The sequence below is a fragment of the Elgaria multicarinata genome, chromosome 9, assembly GCF_023053635.1.
Source record: "Elgaria multicarinata webbii isolate HBS135686 ecotype San Diego chromosome 9, rElgMul1.1.pri, whole genome shotgun sequence".
NCBI classification, from domain to species: domain Eukaryota; kingdom Metazoa; phylum Chordata; class Lepidosauria; order Squamata; family Anguidae; genus Elgaria; species Elgaria multicarinata.
The window spans coordinates 44,481,028-44,503,550 of NC_086179.1; the positions used below are offsets into that span (position 1 = coordinate 44,481,028).

At 42.2% G+C, this 22,523-nt stretch overlaps 1 protein-coding gene across 1 annotated transcript; it reads left to right on the forward strand.

Moving 5' to 3' along the window:
• The first annotated feature begins 1,729 nt into the window (after positions 1-1,729).
• On the forward strand, positions 1,730-6,029 carry BTG1 (BTG anti-proliferation factor 1). The gene is made up of 2 exons (XM_063133806.1): positions 1,730-2,151; positions 4,705-6,029. Exons 1-2 carry the CDS (start codon positions 2,004-2,006, stop codon positions 5,067-5,069), a joined length of 513 nt encoding a protein of 170 aa, XP_062989876.1. The 5' UTR covers positions 1,730-2,003; the 3' UTR covers positions 5,070-6,029.
• Positions 6,030-22,523: the final 16,494 nt, after the last annotated feature.

The following is a 22,523-nucleotide window of genomic DNA, read 5'->3' on the forward strand; positions in this document are numbered from 1 at the left end:
CTTACCCTAGAAAAGCTTTTTACACAGGAATGCAGCACCTATCAATGCAGGTCCAGGAAGGGTAATCCGATAAGGGTGCAATCCTATGCATGTTTAGGCAGAAAAAAGTCCTACAACTCCCAGCTATGTTGACTGGAGAGTACTGGGAGTTGCAGGGCTTTTTTCATTCTAAACAAGCATAGGATTGCATGCTAAGAGGCATTAACAGAAATGTACTGAATACTTCAACATGTTGCAAGCTTCTGAAAACTTATTTCACAGAAACACTGATGGGTGCTCCTCTCTTGCTTTGCTTTTAAAATTCAGCCACTTTTCACTTTCCCTCCTAACTTTCAAGGACTTGTGTCTGCACACTATTGCAGCTGTAGTATAGTTCCTGCAGTAAGTTCTCTGCAGCAGGTACAGGTGTGCCATTAGCAAAATGGCATGAGATGTGAAGTGCATTAAACCCATGACAAGCTAACGTGGTTATTTTTAAAGACACCTGGAAATTGCCCACTCTTTTGGCTGTATCTTAACAGTGCATGCAGTGCCTTGAGTCCTAATTGGAATATAGCACAAGAATGTTGGTGCAGTGTCTGTTCTGGGGCGACATTTGAGATGCAGTGCGAATGGATGGACTTGTATGACTTTACAAAGAGGATAGTTTTTGGATGGGCTGAATAAATATGAGAAAATTATCAACATTCACATCCCCAGATCTTTTCAATACTCTTGACACCAGGATACCTTCCATTTTGTTATTTTTTGTGGTGCAATGGGTTTAGTTGTGCAATCGTGTGAAAGCACGATTTCGATAGGATCCAAATTGTTTCCCCTTCTGTTGCGAGGAAGTTGAATGCAGAACTACAAATAAGAGGACATCTATGACGTCCCTTTAGCTAGTATCAGTTTGGGAGGAAATAAAGTAAACACTCCAGTAGGATCCATGTACTGGAAGAACTACTCTAGAAACACTGCAGTGTTGACGACATGGGATACAAATGATGTAAATAACTCCGCTCTCCATTCCCCCCGCCTCGTGATGGCACCACGATGCGTTGTGTTTGTTTGATGGTGTAGCGCTATAGATCGGTCTGAACCGATTCCAGAAGACGGAATGATCGGCGCCAGATGATAAGATCATTAGCATTCGGTAGAGAGATCCCTGCCCTTTCTCAGCCCTTTTGTCCCTGGGCGATATCACAGTCGGGATTGCGGTGGCGTAGCAAAACCGGCTGGATTTTGAGCGACTGGTTGGAGGGAGAAAATTACGATCTAGCAGGAACTACGAAGGCCCAGCCGTTAGCTTTTTACTCCCAACAAGCCCGCGTTCTCCGCCTATCCACAATCCCCCCCCCACCGCCACCCCGTTTCTGAGAATCCTTCCGTCACTGCTATGCATTGTATTAAATTAAACTAGGACATGGATCATTGGGACGCCTGCGATAGCTGAAGCCGAGCTGGCAGGCATGTTCGCGCTGCTGTTATTGCTGCCGCCTTGGCCGCCTCTCTCGATGCCAGACGTTCCACGGCTGCTGCTGTTTTTTTCAGTCCCGCTCTCCCTCTCTCAGTTCTATTTGTTTACAATCAGATGACATCACTCCTCCCCGTGCCCCTCCATTCCAAACACGACGTCACAATGGTGCGATCCTACGATTGGCTGCGGCGGGTTCTCGGCCCCTTTTGGGCGCCATTGCCGCTCGGCCGCGGTTATAAAAGGCCGCGCACGCAGAGTCACTTCCTCCGTGCCTCGTAGAAGGAGATGGTCGAAGTGCGTGCTCGTGGGTCTGCCGCTGCCAGCTACGTCAGAGGGAGGCGGCTGAGCAGCAGGAGTCAAAGGGGCCTCTTAAGTTCGGTCCTCTGAACTCGCTCGATCCCTCCCTCGTCTCCCCCAGGCCCCTCCTGATCTCTCTTCCTTTCTCCCTCGCCCCCGGCTTGCCCCGTGTGCGCGCGCGAGCGAGCCGTGCCGTGCCCTCCCACTCAACCACCGGAGCTGGCTACCCCTCGCCCCCGCCGCCTCCATGCATCCTGCCCTTTACACCCGGGCCAGCATGATACGCGAGATCGCCGCGGCCGTGGGCTTCATCTCCAAGTTCCTGCGCACCAAAGGGCTGATGAACGAGCGGCAGCTGCAAACGTTCAGCCAGAGCCTGCAGGAGCTGCTGGCAGGTGAGGGGCGGGTGGGGGAGGGGGGACGAAGCTGGGCGCGAGGGGGGGGAAGGGCAGAAGAGTGTTTTAGGTATCCATTCTCCCCCCCCCCCTTTCAATCTGTTTCTGTATCTCGAGCTTTTCAATTCTTTCTTCCCCCGCTCATGCCTCCAGATTTCCTTGTTTTTCTATTGGCACTGTCGCGAGACTTGTGTGTGTGTGTGGGGTGTGTGTGTGCCTGTGATATGGGGTGGTGCGTAGTGCTAATAAACTTCAGCGAGAGCGCTGTGTTTTGGACAACGCCAGCAAACAGCCTTCTCCGTTCTCTCGCTCTCCCCTCCCCCAAATCTGCGAGATTAACGGATCCTATACTGTGCGCGCCTTTATGCCCATTCCTTGATCTTGACTGTCCCACGTTGAAGGGGGGCTGCGTGCCTTTGGTGAGGGGGATTTTTACTGGTATGTTCAACTGCGTGCCTGGAAAGTCCCTTCGCTGCCTCCAGTTCCTCTTTTCCTTCTCAGTGTTTGTTCGGAAGATCACGTCATGCAGACGCACATAAAAAGAACTCCAACCGCACTTTTAGGCAGTTATGGAAATAAAGGAGAGGAAAACTCCCCCCCTCCAACAACGCCTTTTTTTATTTCCTGTGATGGCCCTAATCGACTTCACTGATTCTGGAAGTGGACTGATTTTGTTCATTAGCTATTGGGCTAATACAGTGTGTGTGTGTGTGAGAGAGAGAGAGAGAGAGGAGAGAGATATTTTGGGTGGCTGCTTAAGCTATCCTGCTCATGTACATCCTCTGCTCTGGGACAGACACAAATAGCCATAAAACCCATCTGTTAGTTCCCTTTCTCTTATATATCGGGTATTGGAATAAGATCCTCCTTAGGAGGGACCTGTTTACCATTCTCAACTGTTTTGTGTCTGGGGGTGGTTCTGTTGGCTCTTTGCCTGTATCCTTGATCTTTCTACACTGCTCCTTTAGTGCTTTGCAGGGAAGAGCAGTTGATCATCTCTTCCTTTCCCCGTTAGTTTCTGGGGGAAGAAACACCCTCAGTGCAGCGGAAAGGGTGACAGTGGCATTTATTTTTCTTACTCTGGCTCAATGCTGCACCTTGATTCATCTCATGGGGAGGGCATTTAGGCTACAATCGAACGCATGTTTACATGGGAGTAAGTCCCATTGAACACAGAGGGAGTCATTCCTGAGTAAACATGTCTAGAATTGTGCTGTTGATGTTCTTTCCTCTTTCCTTTTTAACTGTAGGAATGACCCTTTTCTTGTTTTGCTTCAGTAATGTGGTGTTGTGCTAATAATTCATCCTACTTGTCCCACAACGCACTGTACAGCTGCCCTTCATTTCTTTTTTGCTTTGTTGGTGTGGTCTCCCTTCATTGCAGTGAGGCAAAGCAATGTCATTTTTGTGTGTGAGGAGGTTGTAGTAATTCAATGTGTGGTAGTGTGTGTATGTGCGTTCGTGTTAAGACAGTCCAGTGTGATCACTGAAGTGCAAACACCATAATAACCATTAAACAGCATACTACTGACTTGGCCATTACTGTAACGCATACTTCAGTTGGAAAAAATAAAAGATGCATGAGCCCCATAAGGTTCTGTTTTAAAACACTATTAAAAATAGGTTCTGTAGAAAGAAACAGTGCCTCTAAAACAGAATCAGTTCCTTAACTGATGTCCTGAAAACATCAGCCACATTGATCTTATTTTCCTTGGGAAATATTCTAGATCAGTTTTGGAAATATTTTTTATTAGCTTTAGAAGGTTTCAGTTAAACATTTGACTCTTATAGAGCTAGATGCCTATGTAAATAACCTCTTGCTGAGAGTATGACCTTCTAATACAAGTAAACAGGAATGGATCCATGCAATTTGAGTTAAATATTAAGATTGAAAATGTGATCTTATATATATCACCCACCTGGGTTTTTTTTGTTCTTATTTGTCTCATTAATAATGGGAAATGGAAAGAAAGCAAACCAGTTCTTCAAAAAAAAGAAAAACACACAGGGTAAGAATCCAGAATTTTTGAGTATTTGTTGCTAAACATAGGTGATGCAGTCCTCTCTTTGTTCAGTACTGCGGACCGAGTACATGAAAATATACATCTTTTGTAATGTGAGAAGGTGGCATAAGTGTCTCTTCAGTACATCAACACACAGTGGAAGTAGATTTTCTTCTACTTTCAGATGCATGTAGAGTTCTGAAAAAGACTTGGCAGAATGATCTGTCATTACAAAATACATGCTTTTATACACAAATGAGGATCTGTGTATGACAGTGTAATGTGCAAAATGTTTTTTAGAAATAAATGCCAAACTTTTTATCTCTTGACCCTAAATGTTAGTCTTTACTGCTGTAGTATCTGCTATCTAGGTGCCAAGCCTTTTAAATTATGCATCTGTGTTATGGTTCTCTCCCCCCCCTCCCATTCCCCTCTTCTAATTGAATTATTTATTATTCAGGCATAAGAAAATGTTTGCATGTATTCTTGAAATGGGTTATGTGAAGGGCTAAGTATGATTGTTGTTACTTTTTGTTTGTTTGTTCTGTAGAACACTATAAACACCACTGGTTCCCTGAAAAGCCATGCAAAGGATCAGGCTATCGCTGTATCCGGATCAACCATAAAATGGACCCCCTGATCGGACAGGCAGCGCAGCGGATTGGACTCAGCGGTCAAGAACTGTTCCGGCTTCTTCCGAGTGAACTCACTCTCTGGGTCGACCCTTACGAGGTATCCTATCGCATTGGAGAGGATGGCTCAATCTGTGTGCTGTACGAAGCCACACCAGCAGGAGCTAGCCAAAGTAACACCAGCATGCAAATGGTAGACAGCAGAATAAGCTGTAAGGAAGAACTTCTCCTGGGCAGAACCAGTCCCTCCAAGAGCTACAATATGATGACTGTATCAGGTTAAGATATAGCCTATGGATGGATCATCTTATAATGGATGGATAAATTTGGTTTTTACTTTGGGTGGGCTCCTCTGGGGATGGATTACGGAATTTAAACCATGTCACAGCTGTGAAGACCTGGCACAACATAGAGTGGTAAACCTGATTTTATAGTGACAGTGCCATAGTTTCGACAGTACCTTTCAGTGATTTTAATAGCCTGTGAGTAAAGATGATCACTTTACTTCCTAAGGTGTGAAGTTGTCCAAGGAAGGCTGCAGTTCTCTCCCAGATGTCTTGCTTAATTTTTTTTCTTTTTAAAACACCAATTCTTTCAGCCTAAAACTATAGCTATAAAATTGTTCTCTGCAGTAAATCTTGCAGAGTAAATTTGCACTATACATTTTAAAAAAATTGTTACAATTTTTGGCAGCTCAGTAACAAGACTTGTTATGAACATGATAGTACTGGAAATTTTATCTGACAAGACTTTTACCTAGCACTTAACAATATGTATAAACTGTACATACATCACACTTAGTGGGCATGAACTGGGGAAAAATGGTCAGATCTCTGTTGCATATTGGCCTTCAAGGTAGCAAGTGAGTAGGATCTGCAATGCCAACAGGCTTGAGAGAGACCATAAAAAGACACTGTCTGAACTGTGGTGTGTTTTACCAGCCAGCTATCTGTACATTTGCTAGCTTGTAGTTTTCTAAGACTGAGTAAACCTCTTATTTTTAGAAAGTGGAGGTCTGGTTTGTAATTTCCTTGTACTTAATTGGGTAAAAGTCTTTTCCACAAACCACCATCTATTTTGTGAACTTTGTTAGTCATCTTTTTTTTGGGGGTAAATTATGAACTGGTGTAAATTTGTACAGTTCATGTATATTGATTGTGGCAAAGTTGTACAGATTTCTATATTTTGGATGAGAAACTTTTCTTCTCTCTATAATAAATTGTTTCCTATCTTGGCATTTTAATTTAATCTCTTGTCGTGCTTGCATAGGATCAGTTAAACTATTTTTAGTCCCAGTGGACTTAAATGTATTGTAAAGGATAAGTGTTGAAAGGGATAAGCATGAAGCACTGGTGCAAGGGAAAGCCTCATAATAGGTATGGATGGATGAAGAAGACCATTTGGGTAGAAATGTTTAAGGAGCTCAGGCCACACATTCATATATCACTTTAGTGTTTTAAAAAATTGGCCATAACTTGGAAATAATACAAGGGTTCAATAATACCTAAACATGTGGAAAATAAGCAGAAGTGACATCCAACAAACAAGAGCTGTGAATAAATCCAGAGGATTAATGTTTACATGGTTTCCTGATGAACAAGGATCTAGCAAATCTAATCCATCATTTAAAACACAAGAAAAATAAAAAAAATCTTCTCATTTCTGACCTGACGGATGCCCTGCTCAAGTGGCATTTACTAGGACCAATGTTACACAGCCCTTAGGAGCAGGTTTAACCACTCAACAGAAAGGTGCGATTGCTTTTCTTCAAATGCAAGATTCTCTTAAGAGTTCAGTAAGATGAGATTCAGCAAAAAGGTATGTATGTTTTTTCCTTCCCCATGTAAATAGGTGCTCTGATGAAACCAAGGCAGCCTTCTCAGGCACACTTACTTGGAGGTAAGCAGTACTTCTTCCAAGTAAATGTGCATAGGATTGGGTTTGAATGTATGCATTTACAACTAACTTGTAAATGGAGCTTGCATTCTACAAACATCAAGTGCCTGGCTGCCACTGCAACTATCCCTCCTGCAAACCAATGGCGCAACACATGAAACTCCCATAGCTCTGCATTGGACTCCTGTGTAGGTTGGACTCACTCTGTGCTGCAGTACTTGGTGCTATTATGTGGAAGATTCACATTGCATGCCTTGCCCATTAGAGCTAAAGAAAAATGCTACTCAAAGCCTCGCCTAGTGTTGGATTGCCTGCACCAAATTATAGCTTTCTGTCTTTTAGAAGTACTCTAACATGTTGATGCTTCTGTCAGTGTGGGAGGTCCAAGGCTGTTTATATTAGCACATAGAGGTTGGATTCTGCAAGCAGAGATATGTTCCTGGCTTGCTAGAGCTGTTCTCTCCCCTCCTGCCCCTGTCTCCCAAGAATTAAAGGCTGATTGAGATGTCTGAACGGGCATCTGGACTCACAGCCCATTGTTCTATCCTGTGTGAATGGTTTGCATTGTCCTGGAGTTCTTGCCTTAGTGAGATGAACTTCATGTCCTCTGTTTCAAGGGAGACATTTCTAGTAATTGGCATTCTTAGATTAAGTGTGTACCCAATTCCAGCAATTTCTATGTTTTGAGGAAGTTCCTGAACGGTTTTTAGACCCTGAAGCTTAAAACTTTCAGAACTGGTGGAGAACCAGTGTCCCTCCAAATTATGTTGAATTACAACCCCCATCAACTCCAGGGATAATGGGAGTTATAGTCCATCTGAAGGGCCGCTGGTTCCCCAACCTCTGGTCTACAGAGATACTACTGTACTACTTGGGTCAGATTATGTTCACGTAAGCACTACATGCATGCCAATTCTACATTGGCAAGGCCTGTTGGAAATCAAGTTCCTAAGCACTTCCTGAAGAAACTAGTTAATATTTCTGACATGAGTATTCAAGGGTCTTGTTTCCATGATCTCACATACAAGTTACTTTCCATTAGTGTTAAATAAAATGCTTACTACACAACCCAGTCACTTCCAGTAGTGTTGTTTATTTGTTCAGTCGTTTCCGATTCTTCGTGACTTCATGGACCAGGCCACGCCACAGCTGTAATGCTGTATATAAAGCTGTAGCATTGGCCTTAAAAAGCAGGGAAGAATGATTGTCATTCTTATCTAAGCAATAATTAACAGTGCAATTCTATGTGTGTTTAGACACAACAAAAAGTCCAACAATTCCCAGCATTCCTCAGCAAGCACTGCCTCAAGATAGTGCCTCAAGTAATTTTCTTAAAATTTCAGCACATCATTAAAGGGGGCATAGTAAGGTTGTGCTGCAGGTTTATTTTGAACTTTATAGTAAAATAAGTAGACAATCGTCTCTAATGTAGGCCTTTTAGCCTTCATAGCCCCAACCCTTTGTTTATTTCCCCTTTTTCTGTGGAAAAACCTTAAGAAACCCATTTTTAATCCCTCAGGTGTATTGACATGTGTTGCCTCGTTTGGAAACATGGTTTTCCATTTGTGTGGGGTTTTGTCACGTGGCAGGGCAGCTGCAAACTTGGATGACAGCTGCTTCAAGGAAACCCGAGTTTGCACCTTCAGCAAGTGAATGCCCGCTCTGAAACTTAAAGGTTAATTTATTCGAAGCAGTTGACAGATAACGTTGTGGTCATACTTGGCAGAAAAGATAGGAGGAAAAGCAGTAATTGAAAGTACATTGATGGTGGTTTCCTGTGACTGAACTACCATTTTGTGTGCAGCTTCCTTTTTCATCCATTGAAGACCTGCAGATGTAGCTCTGCTTGATTTAGCATGCTCATGTTTGTTCTCTTTAACCAAGCATCAGATCCTGTAACACAGTGTTGCCTTCATGATGTCACTTCTGGGAGCCCTAGAAGTCTCTGCTTTGGCAGGCGGCTTGCTCTCACATAGCAGCTGCTTCAGGAGGCTTAGATCTGATAGTCAGTTTGGGGTAAGCAGTATGATATGGGTGGCTAATATTTTTAATCTGGGGTGGCTTCATCCATGAGGCTTCCCGGTGAATTGTTTTCTAAGTAACCTTAAGAACTGATCCTAACCCCTTTGCCTCTCAACTTGTGTAATGCTTCTTTACTACAGATCAAGTTTGAGCTTAATACTTCTAGACTTTTAAAATACAGTAACATAAAGGCATTAAAAAATCAGCTTTGGGACAGTTTTCAGTGGAAGTATGTAGTGAAAATTGGCACAGTATCAAATGGTCAGTAGATGCGAAGAAGACACACTATCGTACTGGATGGTGGTAACACTGTTATTAAACTCTTTGGATTGAATATTGGCAAAGTGGTATTAATTTAAATGCAGCTTTTAATTTACAAAGGTATTTACAGTCTTATATTGATTATCATCAGAAAAACCCTGAGAGATAGTTGGCTATTATTTCCATCTTAACAGATGGAGATCTGGTGTCGAGACAGCTAGTTTCCAAAGACCATCCTGTAAATCGGGAGCTAAGGCAGGGCATGAAATGAAGTTGCCACCAGCATTAGCTGCTGGATCCTATAGGGCTGCCATCCAATTTAGAGAAATCTTTGCAAATGGTATACTCTTAAGTTACCTAATTTATTATATGAACACAACAGTTCTGAGGAAGGGGTGCCGAATGTCAGGCTGAGGGGGCCACATCTCGCCCTTTAGGAGTCTCCAATCTGGTCTTTTGGTGTTCCCCAGATGGCCGTGCCCCCTTTTCCCAGACCACCAATTGTTTAGTGGTTTCTTGGCTTGTATGCAGTTTTCCCACATTCTGCCTGTCCTAAGATTTAGTTACTGGCAGTCAGATCTCATAAGCTAAAATATGCTTGTATTTTGACCACATTCCTTTTACCTTCAGCCTTGCCTACCCCATGAATGTGACCCCCGAGAACTCCAAAACAGAATTTGGCCTCTGGGCTGAAAGAGGTTCTGCCCCTCTGTTCTAAGGAGCAAAAATATACTGAGCTGGTTCACATGACATGACAGCCCATTGTGGGTTAATTTACCTGTGGGAGCTGTTGTGTCGTGCTGGGTGCCTACAGGCACTCAACTTGCCATGGTTGTCATGTCTTGTGAACCCAGGTGGCAAGGTTCCTCGATTCTCAAACAAGCCATGGGTTATCTGAAACTAATTGCGGGCACAACACACAACTCAACAGCCCCTGCGGGTAAATTAACCCATAGTGTGCGGTGTCATGTGAACTAGGTTGCTGTGTTTAGTGATGAACTTGGGTGGTGGTGATCTTTTATCCCCCACCCCACCCTGCACCTTGCTGCTTTCTTGATTGACTTCAGGTTCAGTTTAAACGTTTTTGGTGAAATAAACACATTTTCCTATAATGTTGCTTTTGAGGTCATTACTACTTTAACTGGCCACAGATGAGGCAGATGTATCATTTGCTTCCTCATTGGAACTACATATGCTGCTTAAACGTAAGAGTCAACAACTTAAAAAAAAGTCTTAGTTTTTTGAGCTGCATTTCTGTTCTAAATGACTTCCTAATGACTATTCCTTAAAGCTTTGGATGCCTACTACAGCCAACATTTTCTGTCCGAAAACTGGACCTATTACTTTATGAAGATTTTAAGGGTTGCAGTGGGCATTTATAAGTGCTGTAGATGGCAGAATGTTTGACACGGTTTTGCCATGTTTCTAAGATTATAGAACATGTCTGGTAGACAAAACATGCCCGCCCCCTCCGGCTATAATTTCCACTATCAAGCAAGAAGTGGCATTTTTCAGCCACTTTCAACCAAACATGTAGTGCTCAAGATTTTCACTGCTAAGTCTTCAGTAATGTGTTATCTTTGCTCATTTAACACATGAGCACAGGTAACTGCCAGAAAGAAGTCGGTTTCACTGAAAATTCTGTATGTGTAATAAATCTGCCAACTGAGATTTCCAGGCTGCTGAGGTAACTAAGAGGCCTGCTGTTTCAAACTCCAAATGCTCAAAACCATGAGTCATCTTCAAACAAGAGCTGGGCTTGGAAAACACAGTTTGAATGCAAAATAAATTGTGTTGGTTTCATTTACACAAACATTTGTTCTAGTTTTCTGTCTTTGAAATATGCCATCCACTTCTTTTTAATCAATCTCATATTCTTAGGAATCTAGTGAAAGTCTTTCTTTAAGCCTTAATATTTTTAATAATCTGTGTTTTGTCTAGAGTGTCTACCTCCTTTCCCCCCCTTTTAGGCCAAGCTTAGCTTGCCAGACATCTCAAAGTCAGGTCATATCTCTCATAATAACTTTGGGTAAGAAAAAGTAGATGAAGGATGTTAAAGGACCTGTAGTAAATGCTTGAGAACTCACCTGGAAGTATGGAGAAAATATATTGATTTAATATTTCCGGAAATAGGTTGAAGGGTGGTTGGTTGTTGTGTTTTTATCCTGGTTGAATTAATCCTGAATAAGCAGTTTCTATTTTTATTAATGGCTTCTAGGTAGGTTAAATGTTATTTTGTGTACTACTTTTGATATCTGTTAAATCTGTCACCGTGTAGTGACAAGTAGTTGTGTGAATTGACCTTTTTGTATACTGGAACAACTGTAAATGGAGCCGTTTACCAGGAGTACAGTTCTACAATTGTTAGCTTGCTTTGTAAGGCCGTTGTTCACTCATTATGCTGCAGTTCATAGTTACAGGCTATGTGGTGTGTAAAATGTGGCATTTAAGAAACTGCTCATATTATAAAAGTGCTTTCAAGCTACAAGCATGAATGGTCTTACAGGACTACAAGAGTTTATAACTACAAATTAATATGAACTCCATGAAGAAACTAGATTTCCTGACATAATCACAATGATTCCACTCCCATGAATGCTATATTAAAACTAAAACCAAGATGGTAGCACAAGACTTGTGAAGTCAGTGGAATTTAGCATGTACTGGGTTCTAGACTAAAATGGTCCTTTTGCAGTGCTTTTGAAAGTATAACCACATTTCCGGTCCAAGTGCCTCACATAAGATCCTGTGCAGGGACATTAAAAGCACTGAAGTACAGAGTTAAAAGTCCCTACCTTTCTAGTTTGTAATGGATTGAAGGAAAGAATAGATGAGCCAAAATGAATATTTTTTATTTTATTTATACTACTTGTATATCACTGAATATACTAAAGTCTAAGCAGTTTATAACACATATATAAAATAGTATAAAACCAATATAGAAACAGTGTAAGAACAATATAAAATAAAAGCAGTACAACAAAGACAACAATAAAACAATAATAAAACAATAGTGTCATAATCCATTACAAGCTAGGGAAAGCTAGTGTAAACAAATACGTCTTCAGGAGGCATTTAAAGCTCACAACAGTTTCTGCCTCCTGAACAATATGTGACAGGGTGTTCCCGAGGAGGGGTGCCACTACCGAGAAGGCCCACTTAAGTGCTATTATCTGGTGAACTTATTATCTGGCCAATAAGGCTTTGAAAGATCTCAGGGGCCAACTGGGAGTATATAGTGGGAGGCAGTTGGCTAGGCATTTTGCCCTTGATTGGTTTAGGTCTTTGTATGGCAACAGCAAAACTTTAAAGCTGACTTAGGTAGCTAAAAGGCAGCCAATGCAGTTCTTTTAACTCAGGTGTAATATGGCTAATATGAGTGCTCAGCTCAGAATCCTAGCAGCTGCATTCTGCACCATCAGCAGCTTCTAAACCAGGTGCAAGGGCAGCTCCACATAGAGCACCTTACACTATTCTAATTGTGAATTTACTAACATTTTGGAGCTGATGGTTTAGGCTGTTTTTGTTACACCTGCATTCCAAAGGGGTATACAGTATCTAAAAAGCACAGGATGTTAACTCAGTAGCTTTTAAATATGGTAAACAAAAATGGATTTAAACCATCATTTGAAAACAGAATGGCTGCAATGCAAAGGTAGGGAGACTTGGGCACTATGGGCCTTTGGCAATGTAGTGAGATACTGTTCAGTGTTAAAACTGGCTTACCTTGAGGGCTATGGAAATAGCCATATCTACACCAAGCAACATATAGCACTATGAAAGCGATATATAAGAGGCAGGAGCCATACTACTGCTTTACAGCAGTATTGAAGTGCACTGACAACTGTTGGGGTTCATGACACATAGCATATATCACTTTCATAGTGCTATATCCTGCTTGTAGATCTGGCCAGAGAGCATGCTCCCGCTGCAGAGATATAAACTGTTTCATCATGCTAGACTTCTGTACAGACAGACCACCAAGCGTTATTGATGCTCAGGGCATGTAATAATGAAAGTGCGCCACTGAATGCTCATAGAAAAAGGCTCAGTGGCCTTTGGATAATGCTCATCGCATGTTAACAGATTTTGTTTCCATTGTTACCATGCCCTGTTTGCATTCTGAAACCCTTTGTGGGGAAATGGCCAGAAAATAGACAAAAGTCCACATCCTAGCAATGAATAGTTCAGGTGTGTATTTTAGTCTGTCTAAAATCTCTTTTTTCAAACTACTTAAATTTTCCTTCTCTAGATTCTCCAATTTTTTTGTAATTCTAATTCCCAAATATTTAATCTGTTCTTTAACTCTCATTTCCATTTCTTTTCCTTCCCAATCCTTCTCTTCCTTTTTAGTATAATTAAATAGCATCAACTCTGATTTTGACTAATTTATTCTTAATCCAGTAATTTCTGTATTTTAGTCTGTCTGTCCTATACATGTGCCTGTGACTGAGGACCAGTCTACCTGCACAGAAAACTAACATCAGGCACTTATGTCAGTTGGTGTTGTTCAATCATTTCTGCATCAAATGGGCAGAGGATCATAGCTTCAAAAACTGATCCTGTGATCTTAGCAATGGCACTCTCAGGTGGGCTATTGTTTGCTTGGATGCCATTTATCATTTTGAATGGTTTCACTCTGTGTGCTGGACATATTCAGAGAACTGTCTGAGGCATGCTATATTGTTGGCAGAAGTTAAGTCAGTAACAACATGTCTGACTTGCCATGTGAGTAGATAAAGATTAGAACAGTGGTGTTCAACCTCAGGCCTGTAGTCCCCATCTGGCCCTCCCAAGATTCCTCCTATGGCTGCACCCCCTTTTCCTCGACCACTGACCACTTGGTGGTTTTCTGGCTTTTGTGCATTTTCCCCCTTATTCTAAAAGTTTGCAATCTTCTCCTAAGGTTTAGCTAGCAGCAATAAGAGCTTTCAGCGAAAAGATGCTGATATTTTTGGCTTTGCCTGTTTTCCCTTTGGCTCCACCCACCATTGCAATACAGCCTCCAAAGGTTTTTCCAAAATTGAATTTGGTTCTTGGGGTGAAAAATGTTCAACACCCCTGCATTAGAGTATCCACACAAAAATACGTTCTATTTTTAAGGGAGAGGGTGAAGATTAAATGACCACTTTGTGTCTCCAGTAGCTCCTTTGGTTCTTGTTAATGTTTAAGAAATAATAATAATAATAATAATAATAATAATAATAATAATAATAATCTGGAAGAAATGTTAACCTCTTCCTGAATGTTAAATCAGAACAATGCCTATATGACATAGCCTTCCCCAACCTGGTGCCCTCTAGATGTTCTGGACTACAACTCCCATCAGCCCCAGCCAGCCTGGCCAATAGTCATGGTTGAAGTTGTAGTCCAAAATATCTGGATGATTCCAAGTTGGGAAAGGCACACTAACTCCTAATGTTCTGATTTTTGACTGTGCATAACCAAGGAGAAGTAGATGTTTGGGATAGTGCAATTCTCACAAGCAGAGCATTCCTTGCTGATGTTTGAATGAGTATTTAGTGTCCCAGGAAGTCCATCACGTGCAATTCTCACAAGCAGAGAATTCCTTGCTGATATTTGAATGAGTATTTAGTGTCCTAGGAAGTGAATAGCCGTGCATTTGATCAAAGGTGAGTTTCAGCAGAAGGACAAGCTTGGAACATTGGGAGTGTTTGTGCACAGTGAAAGAGAGCTCTGTCTTCTAGCAATCATCCACTTGACCTCTAATCCCTCAGCTTGTTTGGGTACTCTTTTACAGGTGTTTGCTTTTCTGTTTGGGTCATGGCCTTTCTTAACATTTTTTCCCTCTTAAATGCCAGCATTTGACCTGTGGTCTCAGTTTGTTTTGAAGCTCCTTCAAGGCATGCCAAAATCTGGATTGCTTTATTTTTGTGTTCCTTTGCTTTTATTTTTATATTATTAAATCACCATTTCTATAGAAAACTTACTATGTGCAATATTACACATTGATCTAGTTCATTCTAGAAGGAAAATTACTGTTAGTTCCAATCTACAAAATGGCAACAAAACAATGTGTTTCAGTGTGAATTTGTGGCTGAGCTAAGATTTTGAACCCAGATCCATTTCTAATGCTCTATCCACTGAAGCACTTTGATCATGATCTTCCACAGTTGTACTTGGTAATAACAGTGACTTATTTGTGCAACTTTTTATTTTAACTTGGTTCGGATTTGACTGGTTTGACCAGTTTTGACCTGTTTGACTCAGATAATCAGCATGTTTTATTCCACTTTCCCATCCATTACAGAGAGCTCATGGTAGCTAACAACAAACCAGTAATGAAATACATCAAGCTCAGAACTCAAAACCATAAAGCCAAGCAATAAAAACAGCATACAGAATAATAATGCAGTTGCCATCCCACTCAAATGTGTGCTGGAATCAGCGGAGGCTGGAGGGTTCCAATGTCAGTGAGGCCACGAATCCACTCTGAGTTTTGGTCAGAACCAGCTATATCCAGTATTTGAGGCAGTAAGCCTGTGTGCACCAGTTGCTGGGGAACATGGGTGGGAGGGTGCTGTTGCACCATGTCCTGCCTTGTTGGACCCTGGCCGATGGCTGGTTGGCCACTGTGTGAACAGAGTGCTGGACTAGATGGACCCTTGGTCTGATCCAGCATGGCACGTCTTATGTTCTTATCACACCTCAGCTGAAATGGGAACACAGCAAGAGCTCAGCTGAAGACTGTGGGAAGTGGGTAGGTTCCTATGCAAAACAGCCTTCCTTAAGGCTTAAGATATTGTGGCTCAATTTTTGAAAGCCCCTTTAGGACTTTAAAGGACAAAACCAGGAATCTGAACTGGAAGCAAGTCAAAATCACATAATATTGGAGTAATATTTTAATTGTTTTAGTGTGAAAGTATGGTTTTATGGTTGTTTCATTGTTTTATGAATATTATAAGCTAATTGGTGCTCCTTTTGGAGGAAGAGCGGGGTATAAGAATACAAAATAAATATATTAGGAGAAAATGGGTTCTTACTGTGCAGATTAATGATTTAAATTCATTTGCTTTTGCACCTACTGGTTTGTTCTGGGGAGGTTTAAACCAGGTTGACCCAACAAACTCAACCCAGATTCAAGAAAATTAGAATTATCCTTAAAGTCTCCTGATTTTTCAATGGAGCCTACTTCCAAATAAGGGCCTGATTACACAATCATTGGGTGCATAGTAGACACTTGGGGAAAATGTATGCCTCCATGACAGCCATTTTGCGAGGGTGCCCATGACATCTTCAACATCCCGAATGTGCTCGCCAACCCAAAATGGTTGGAGAGCCCTGGACTAAATAATAGAGAATGTGAAAGCATGATTCAGAAATGGATACACTGTACCAATACTTCCTTTCCTTCGAGTGCTAGCTCCAGCAAGCCCCGGATAGCCATGCACCATCCATTGAGATTGCTGTGATTCATTTGAGAGAATATATCAACTCCAGGTTGGGTGGTGCAAGGATGGAGAATCTTTAATGCTTGGCACACTAATCACAAACAGTGTTGGCAGAAGATGCATGACTCTGGACTAGACAGTATCCTGGCTCTTGGGTGTTTCTGAGGTTCATGGGCCTGAACTGGGAACTGTGGGGAAAGTGGGGTGGTGGCTAGGGAAGGGTCAGTGCTACTGTTCATGTACTGTGGTCTCTAACATTTTTTAACAAAAATGTTTTGTTAAAAATGATTACTACACTACAGCTACTATTTTCTTGAAAATATCCTCCTGGTACAAATAAAGGCACATAAATATAATTTTCTTCTAAGGTTTATCCACACACGTCTTTCAGGTTATTTTAGAAGCCTTCTTGGTTTTTGAAATAAGTTTGTGAAACATCTCGTTGTTTAGACATATATATATATATATATATATATATATATATATATATATATAATTAAAGGCAACGGTCTTCCCAGGTGTTAATTGCTGCCTGGAATTTAATAGGTGTTAATGAAAACAAATGTTTATGGAAGTCTAACGGGAATCCGTTCTCTCACATCGTTAACTGTCACTTCTTTGTAATGCAGCCGTTTCCCCTATTCCCTTCAGAAGGGCATATATATATATAATGAGGAAGGTGGAAAGTGCATTTTATGTCTTGGAGAAATAAAAAGTGGCACTGGCTATGACGAGATTTCCATAAAGATTTACAAAAGAAAACCTGCCATACAAAACCTGTGAAAAAGTTTGTTGATAAAAAAAAGCTGAGTAAAAAGGCAATTGCATAACCTAGCTCAAATTTAAGTTGTCACAATCATGGCTTCTTCCCACAGCCTAACCTCATACTTGCTCCTTTCTGTTCAGTCTTGTCCACTGCTCTTATTTCCCCTTGTTTCTTGGGATGGATTCAGATGCATAATGTAGCATCGCAGTCATCCTACAGTTTGATACCCCCTTCATTAAATTAATATTCTATATTTTCAGGGCTGGTCTAAAACAACAGGCAGGACTGGCAGCTGTGTGGGCACCAGAATTCTAGAGGCACAGAGTTATGCTGGAAAATCCTCAAGGGGGAAATTCAGCACCTACTTTCTCCTTGTCCTATAACTGCCTTCCTCAACCTGGCACTCTGCAGATGTGTTGGGTTACAGTGCCCATAATCCCTAGTCAGCATGCCTGTACTGGCTGGGGAGGATGGGAACTGTAGTGCAATACTTCAGGGGGGGCACTAGGTGGAGAAGACTCTCCTAGAATTTTAAGAACCTAGGTGTGTTCTACCTTTTGCAATTTCCCCCAGCTCCAGTCTGCCCTTCGCCTCACTCCCTTCATTTATGGAGCAGGAGAATAGAGGTGCAATTGAGTGGGGAGTAGGGATGGGAAACCATGAGGAAGGAACACCCAACCCCCTCACTTCTATTTGTTTGCAAGGCTGTTTTGTAACTATACACTCAACAGGCCTGATTTCCCATTCACTCGAATAACACAGGCCAGATCTACACCAAGCAGGATATTGCACTATGAAAGTGGTATGAAAGCAGTATATAAGAGGCAGGAGCCATACTACAGCTTTATAGAGGTATTGAAGTGCACTGACAACTGTTGGGGCCCATTGACACATACCATATACTGCTGTCAAAATGCTACTATCCTGCTTGTTGTAGAACTGGCTGAAGATGCTCTTGCCTAGCCTTCAGGCAGCCATCTGGATGGACAAACGCTGGCAAACATAGTTCAATGTACAGAGGAGCCATGCACAATCCCATTCATAGAATTGGGGTTGGCATCAGCACCTGGCATCTGTTGAAGCCTCAGCGCCCCAGAAGGGCCCAACACTGAAGCCTTCCCTGCACTGGGTTTAACCAACATTTTAATCTCCGGCAGTGCTCCTTCATTGCATCACTGCAGCGCAGTGTTGGAAATTTAAATTGATAGGGGCCCCAGTTGTCAGGTGCTGCTCAAAGCGCTATTGCTCATAGTTGTCCACTACCACCATCAGGAGAAGGATCTGTAGCTCAGTGGTAGAACACCTGTGATGCATGCAGAAGGTTCCAGGTTCAATCCCCAACATCTCCAGGTAGGGCAGAAAAACCTCCTGCCTGGATCCCTGGAGAGCTGTTGCTGGTCATCGTTGACAATCATGGGCTAGGTAGACCCATGCTCACCAAGTGCCACCAACTGAGGCATCCACCAAGGGGAACAAATCTGGCCACACACACCCTCCCAAGTCAGGTGCCAATCTTGCATATATTATATGTTTTCCCTGCTGAGCTCTATTTGATTTCCCCTAAAATGATATCAGAGTACTGAAGAGTACCTTTCCTTTCTTACGTTTCATCCATGCTCCATTATTGAATTTCCTTTTAAGTGGCAGATCTTAGCTGCTTCCCTTAGAGCTTCTTATCTGCCAGTTAACTCAGCCATTAGTTAATGAGTCGTGACGCTTGTACAAGGAAGGGCTTCCTCTTGGTGACAAAGTCTCTATTTGCTAGCAGTTAACAGAGGTGAGCATTTATTTATTAAAAATCTGAAGAGAGAGAGGGAGAGATGGAGGCAATACGCATGTTTTAAATATGGAGCGTTCCTGCTTTTTTCCAGATGGCTTAGGTAGCAATTCAATTTAACACTTTCAGGAGAGAATCATGCTTAAGAGTGCCACAAGCTAATAAGGAACATGAATGAACTAGAGGTAACCATTAGATTATTTACACGGTACTTAACAGTTCTGTATGATTGTCTATATTGTGTACTGCATAGCCTTGTTTTTGCAGAGCCAATACAGTTGTTGTGAAGGGCACCGATGTAAGTCTTGCTGATGTTGGGCAGCTGTGATGGTACTTCCTAACATTGTCAAATTCACCGAAAAAGAAACATAATTTTGATATAACTGTGGGCGCTTTTGCCTGAGTGAGATTAGGCATTTCTCAGGGCCCTACCAACAATTCCATCAGCTCTGCTTTCAGAGATCAGCTGTCTTTGGCTATCCCTCAACCATTACTTGGTGGCAACTATAACCATTACAGTTACCATCAACGATAACCATTACCCTCCCATCAGGTTACCTAAACTGTTTCCATCCCAGCTGGTCACCACAGAAATTTAAGAAAATTAAGAAATGATACAGTATGCTTGGTTCCTTCAACTCCCCACCATCCCTTTGTGTCATGTTTTTAGATTGTAAACCTGAGAGCAGGGTCTCTTGTACTGCTGAAGTTTGTAAGCCACTCTGGGAGACTTTTTGGCTAAAGAGCAAGGTAAGGATGATGATGATGATGATGATGATAATAATGATAATAATAGTTTCCACTGCCATCTTAACTGCTAGTAAGAACATAAGAAGTGCCCTGATGCTGGATCAGACCAAGGGTCCATCTAGTCCAGCACTCTGTTCATACAGTGGCCAACCAGCCATTGGCCAGGGATGAACAAGCAGGACATGGTGCAACAGCACCCTCCTGCCCATGTTCCCCAGCAAGGAACTGCCTTGAATACACATAGAAGGGCTGTAGCCTCCCATGCACACTAATCATGGATTTTTAGTGTGACCTGCAGGCATAGGTTTCATAAACTTATAAAACCAAAAGGTGCTGCCTGGGAATAATTTGACTTTGACAATGGAAAACAAGTTATACAATGTTAAAGGCATGGTCATTGTCATCATTACCACCATCATCCATATGATATATGGAGAGGGACCATAGCTCATGGGGCCATGGCTCAGTGGTAGAGAGCACATGCTTTGCATGCAGAAGGTCCCAGGGTTCAATCCCCGGCAGTTCCAGTTAGGGCTCGAACAACTCCTGCATAAAACCATAGAGAGCCACTGCCAGTCTGTTTCAGCAATATTGGGATAGATGGACCAATGGTCTGACTCAGCATAAGGCAGCTTCCTGTATTCTTGTCTTCTTCTTTGTATGTTTAGGGACAAAGCCAGGCAAGGAGGGCTTGTATTCAATGGTATCATTTCACTTGCGCAAATGACATCACGCTAGAAGAAGCCAAGTTCTGAACTATGTGCAAGGGGAAAATCAAGCGAAAATTCCTCCTGTGCAGCTAGTTGCAGATCTTAGCTTTACAAAGTGGGCAACTGTTTGTGCAATGTGAAAAGTGCAGCAGTTCCTTCCACTAATGCTAACTATGTTGGATTTAGGCCATAATCTCAGACTCAAGGCCTCCAAAGTCTGGAAGTGGCATATCAAACTTGTTGTTGCTGCTGCTGCTTTTACTGTGCAGAATCACTATGAGAACTGCAGCAACACTGACATTCATTGCATGTGAGCTCTCAGTGTACATTTTAATATGTCCTTGGTCCTTTGCATGGCTTGATTCTCTGTGGTAGCAAACCCTGTCTGCATTCTCTGTGTCTGGATTGAACAGGGCTGCTGGAATATCTGCAGTTACCTGGGTGGAGATCCTGGATGTTTCTGGGGAATAAGCCACAAGATGAAATAAGCCTGAACATTTCCAGGAGCAAGTGCCTCTCAAGGCTATTTTCCATTTAGAAATGCCAAACAAATTAGAGGAGCTCCATTCCACTTCTGTTGTGTTTATCATACATATGATCTGCTTGACCTCTTGCTGGTCAGCTTTGTCTCCAGTATGCTTGTTTGCTCTGGTCTGAGCTGGACTTTCACAAGAACTGCTTGGGTTTGCTTTTTCCTCCTGCTTGGTTTTTAAGCTCTGTATCCGGTTTCAGTTACAGTTGCACAATAACTGAGCTTCAAGGTTGTTTATGAACGACGGAGAACTGTTGGTAACATTTCCTTCTTGTGCCATTGTTGCTGTTGGAGAGCACCCTCCCCTTCCTTTCTTCTTGAATGTTGAGATCTGAGGCAATCCTCTCCTTTTTGCAGCCCCTTCTCAAATTAACCCATTTCCCATGGTCCTTCGAAACGTTTTATTGCTTGAACCAACATGCAGGCATTAAACAAAGGGGAAATCAACAGATAACAGACAGATTAAGGCTCAGGCTGGGTTTTTTCTCCATTTTGATTATAATGAATTGAATTTGCTGCTTTTTTCATTTAGGCATGGGAACGTTTTAAGAAGAGGAGTGGAGGAAAATGAGTTTGCATGAGAAAAAAATCTTAAAACATCCTAGCATTCAGTCAACCTCTAGGCTTATTTATTTATTTGTTACATTTTTCCTTCAAGTAACCCAAGGTGGCATACATAATCCTCCTCCTCTTCATTTTATCCTCACAACAATAACCCTGAGAGGTAGGTTCGGTTGAGAGTCTGTGACTGGCCCAAAGTCACCCAGTGAGCTTCCATGGCCAAGTGGGGACAGGAACCCAGATCTTCTGACTCCCATTCAAACACTCTAGCCACTACACCATACTGGCTATTTTGTCTCCACAAATGTGGCAACATCATTCTCGTTAAGGATTTAAGGGGCTATCATTTTGCATTGCACCACTGGCCAATCCAGTCCATCACTATGAATCTTGCCTGGTGGCAAATTTCTAGGTACTTGGGTAAAGACCTTCTTCAGCCCTTCTACCTAAGAGCATCCACATTAAAAAGAACTTTAGAATGAGCTGAAGAATTGATTATTGCTTAAACAATCATTGTTTAAAAATTGATCTTAAAATGGCACACGCAGAAATGCCCCTTCCCACACAGCTGTGTCATAACCACTACTGTGGCCAGATTAGAGCAGAAGGGTGCCACACTCAGAAAGTGCTCTAACCCCACGATATAGAAAGCCCATTGCAGTGCCTCATGTTGCTGTCAGTGGAAGTCCAATGATTAGATAGCACTAGTATGGAAGCACCTATAGACTGATATTAGCATTTCTGTAGTGCTTTAGCAGGAGTCCCCAACACAGTGCCTCCGGTGGTGCACACAACACTCTCCACTCCTGGCCCACTTCGAGAGCTCCGGCTATTGGGCGGTATAGAAATGTAATAAACAAACAAACAAACATTTTAATTAAAAATGGGGGGATAAGGGTATCAGATTCTCCTTCTTGTACATATCACTGATCAGCTGATCACTGGGCAGGAAGAGAAGGATAGAGTTGCTTCCTAGATTCACCCAATCCACACAGACCTTTCCCCTTTGCACTCTCCCTCAGTCCCTCCATTTCCAGCCTCTAGCCTTGC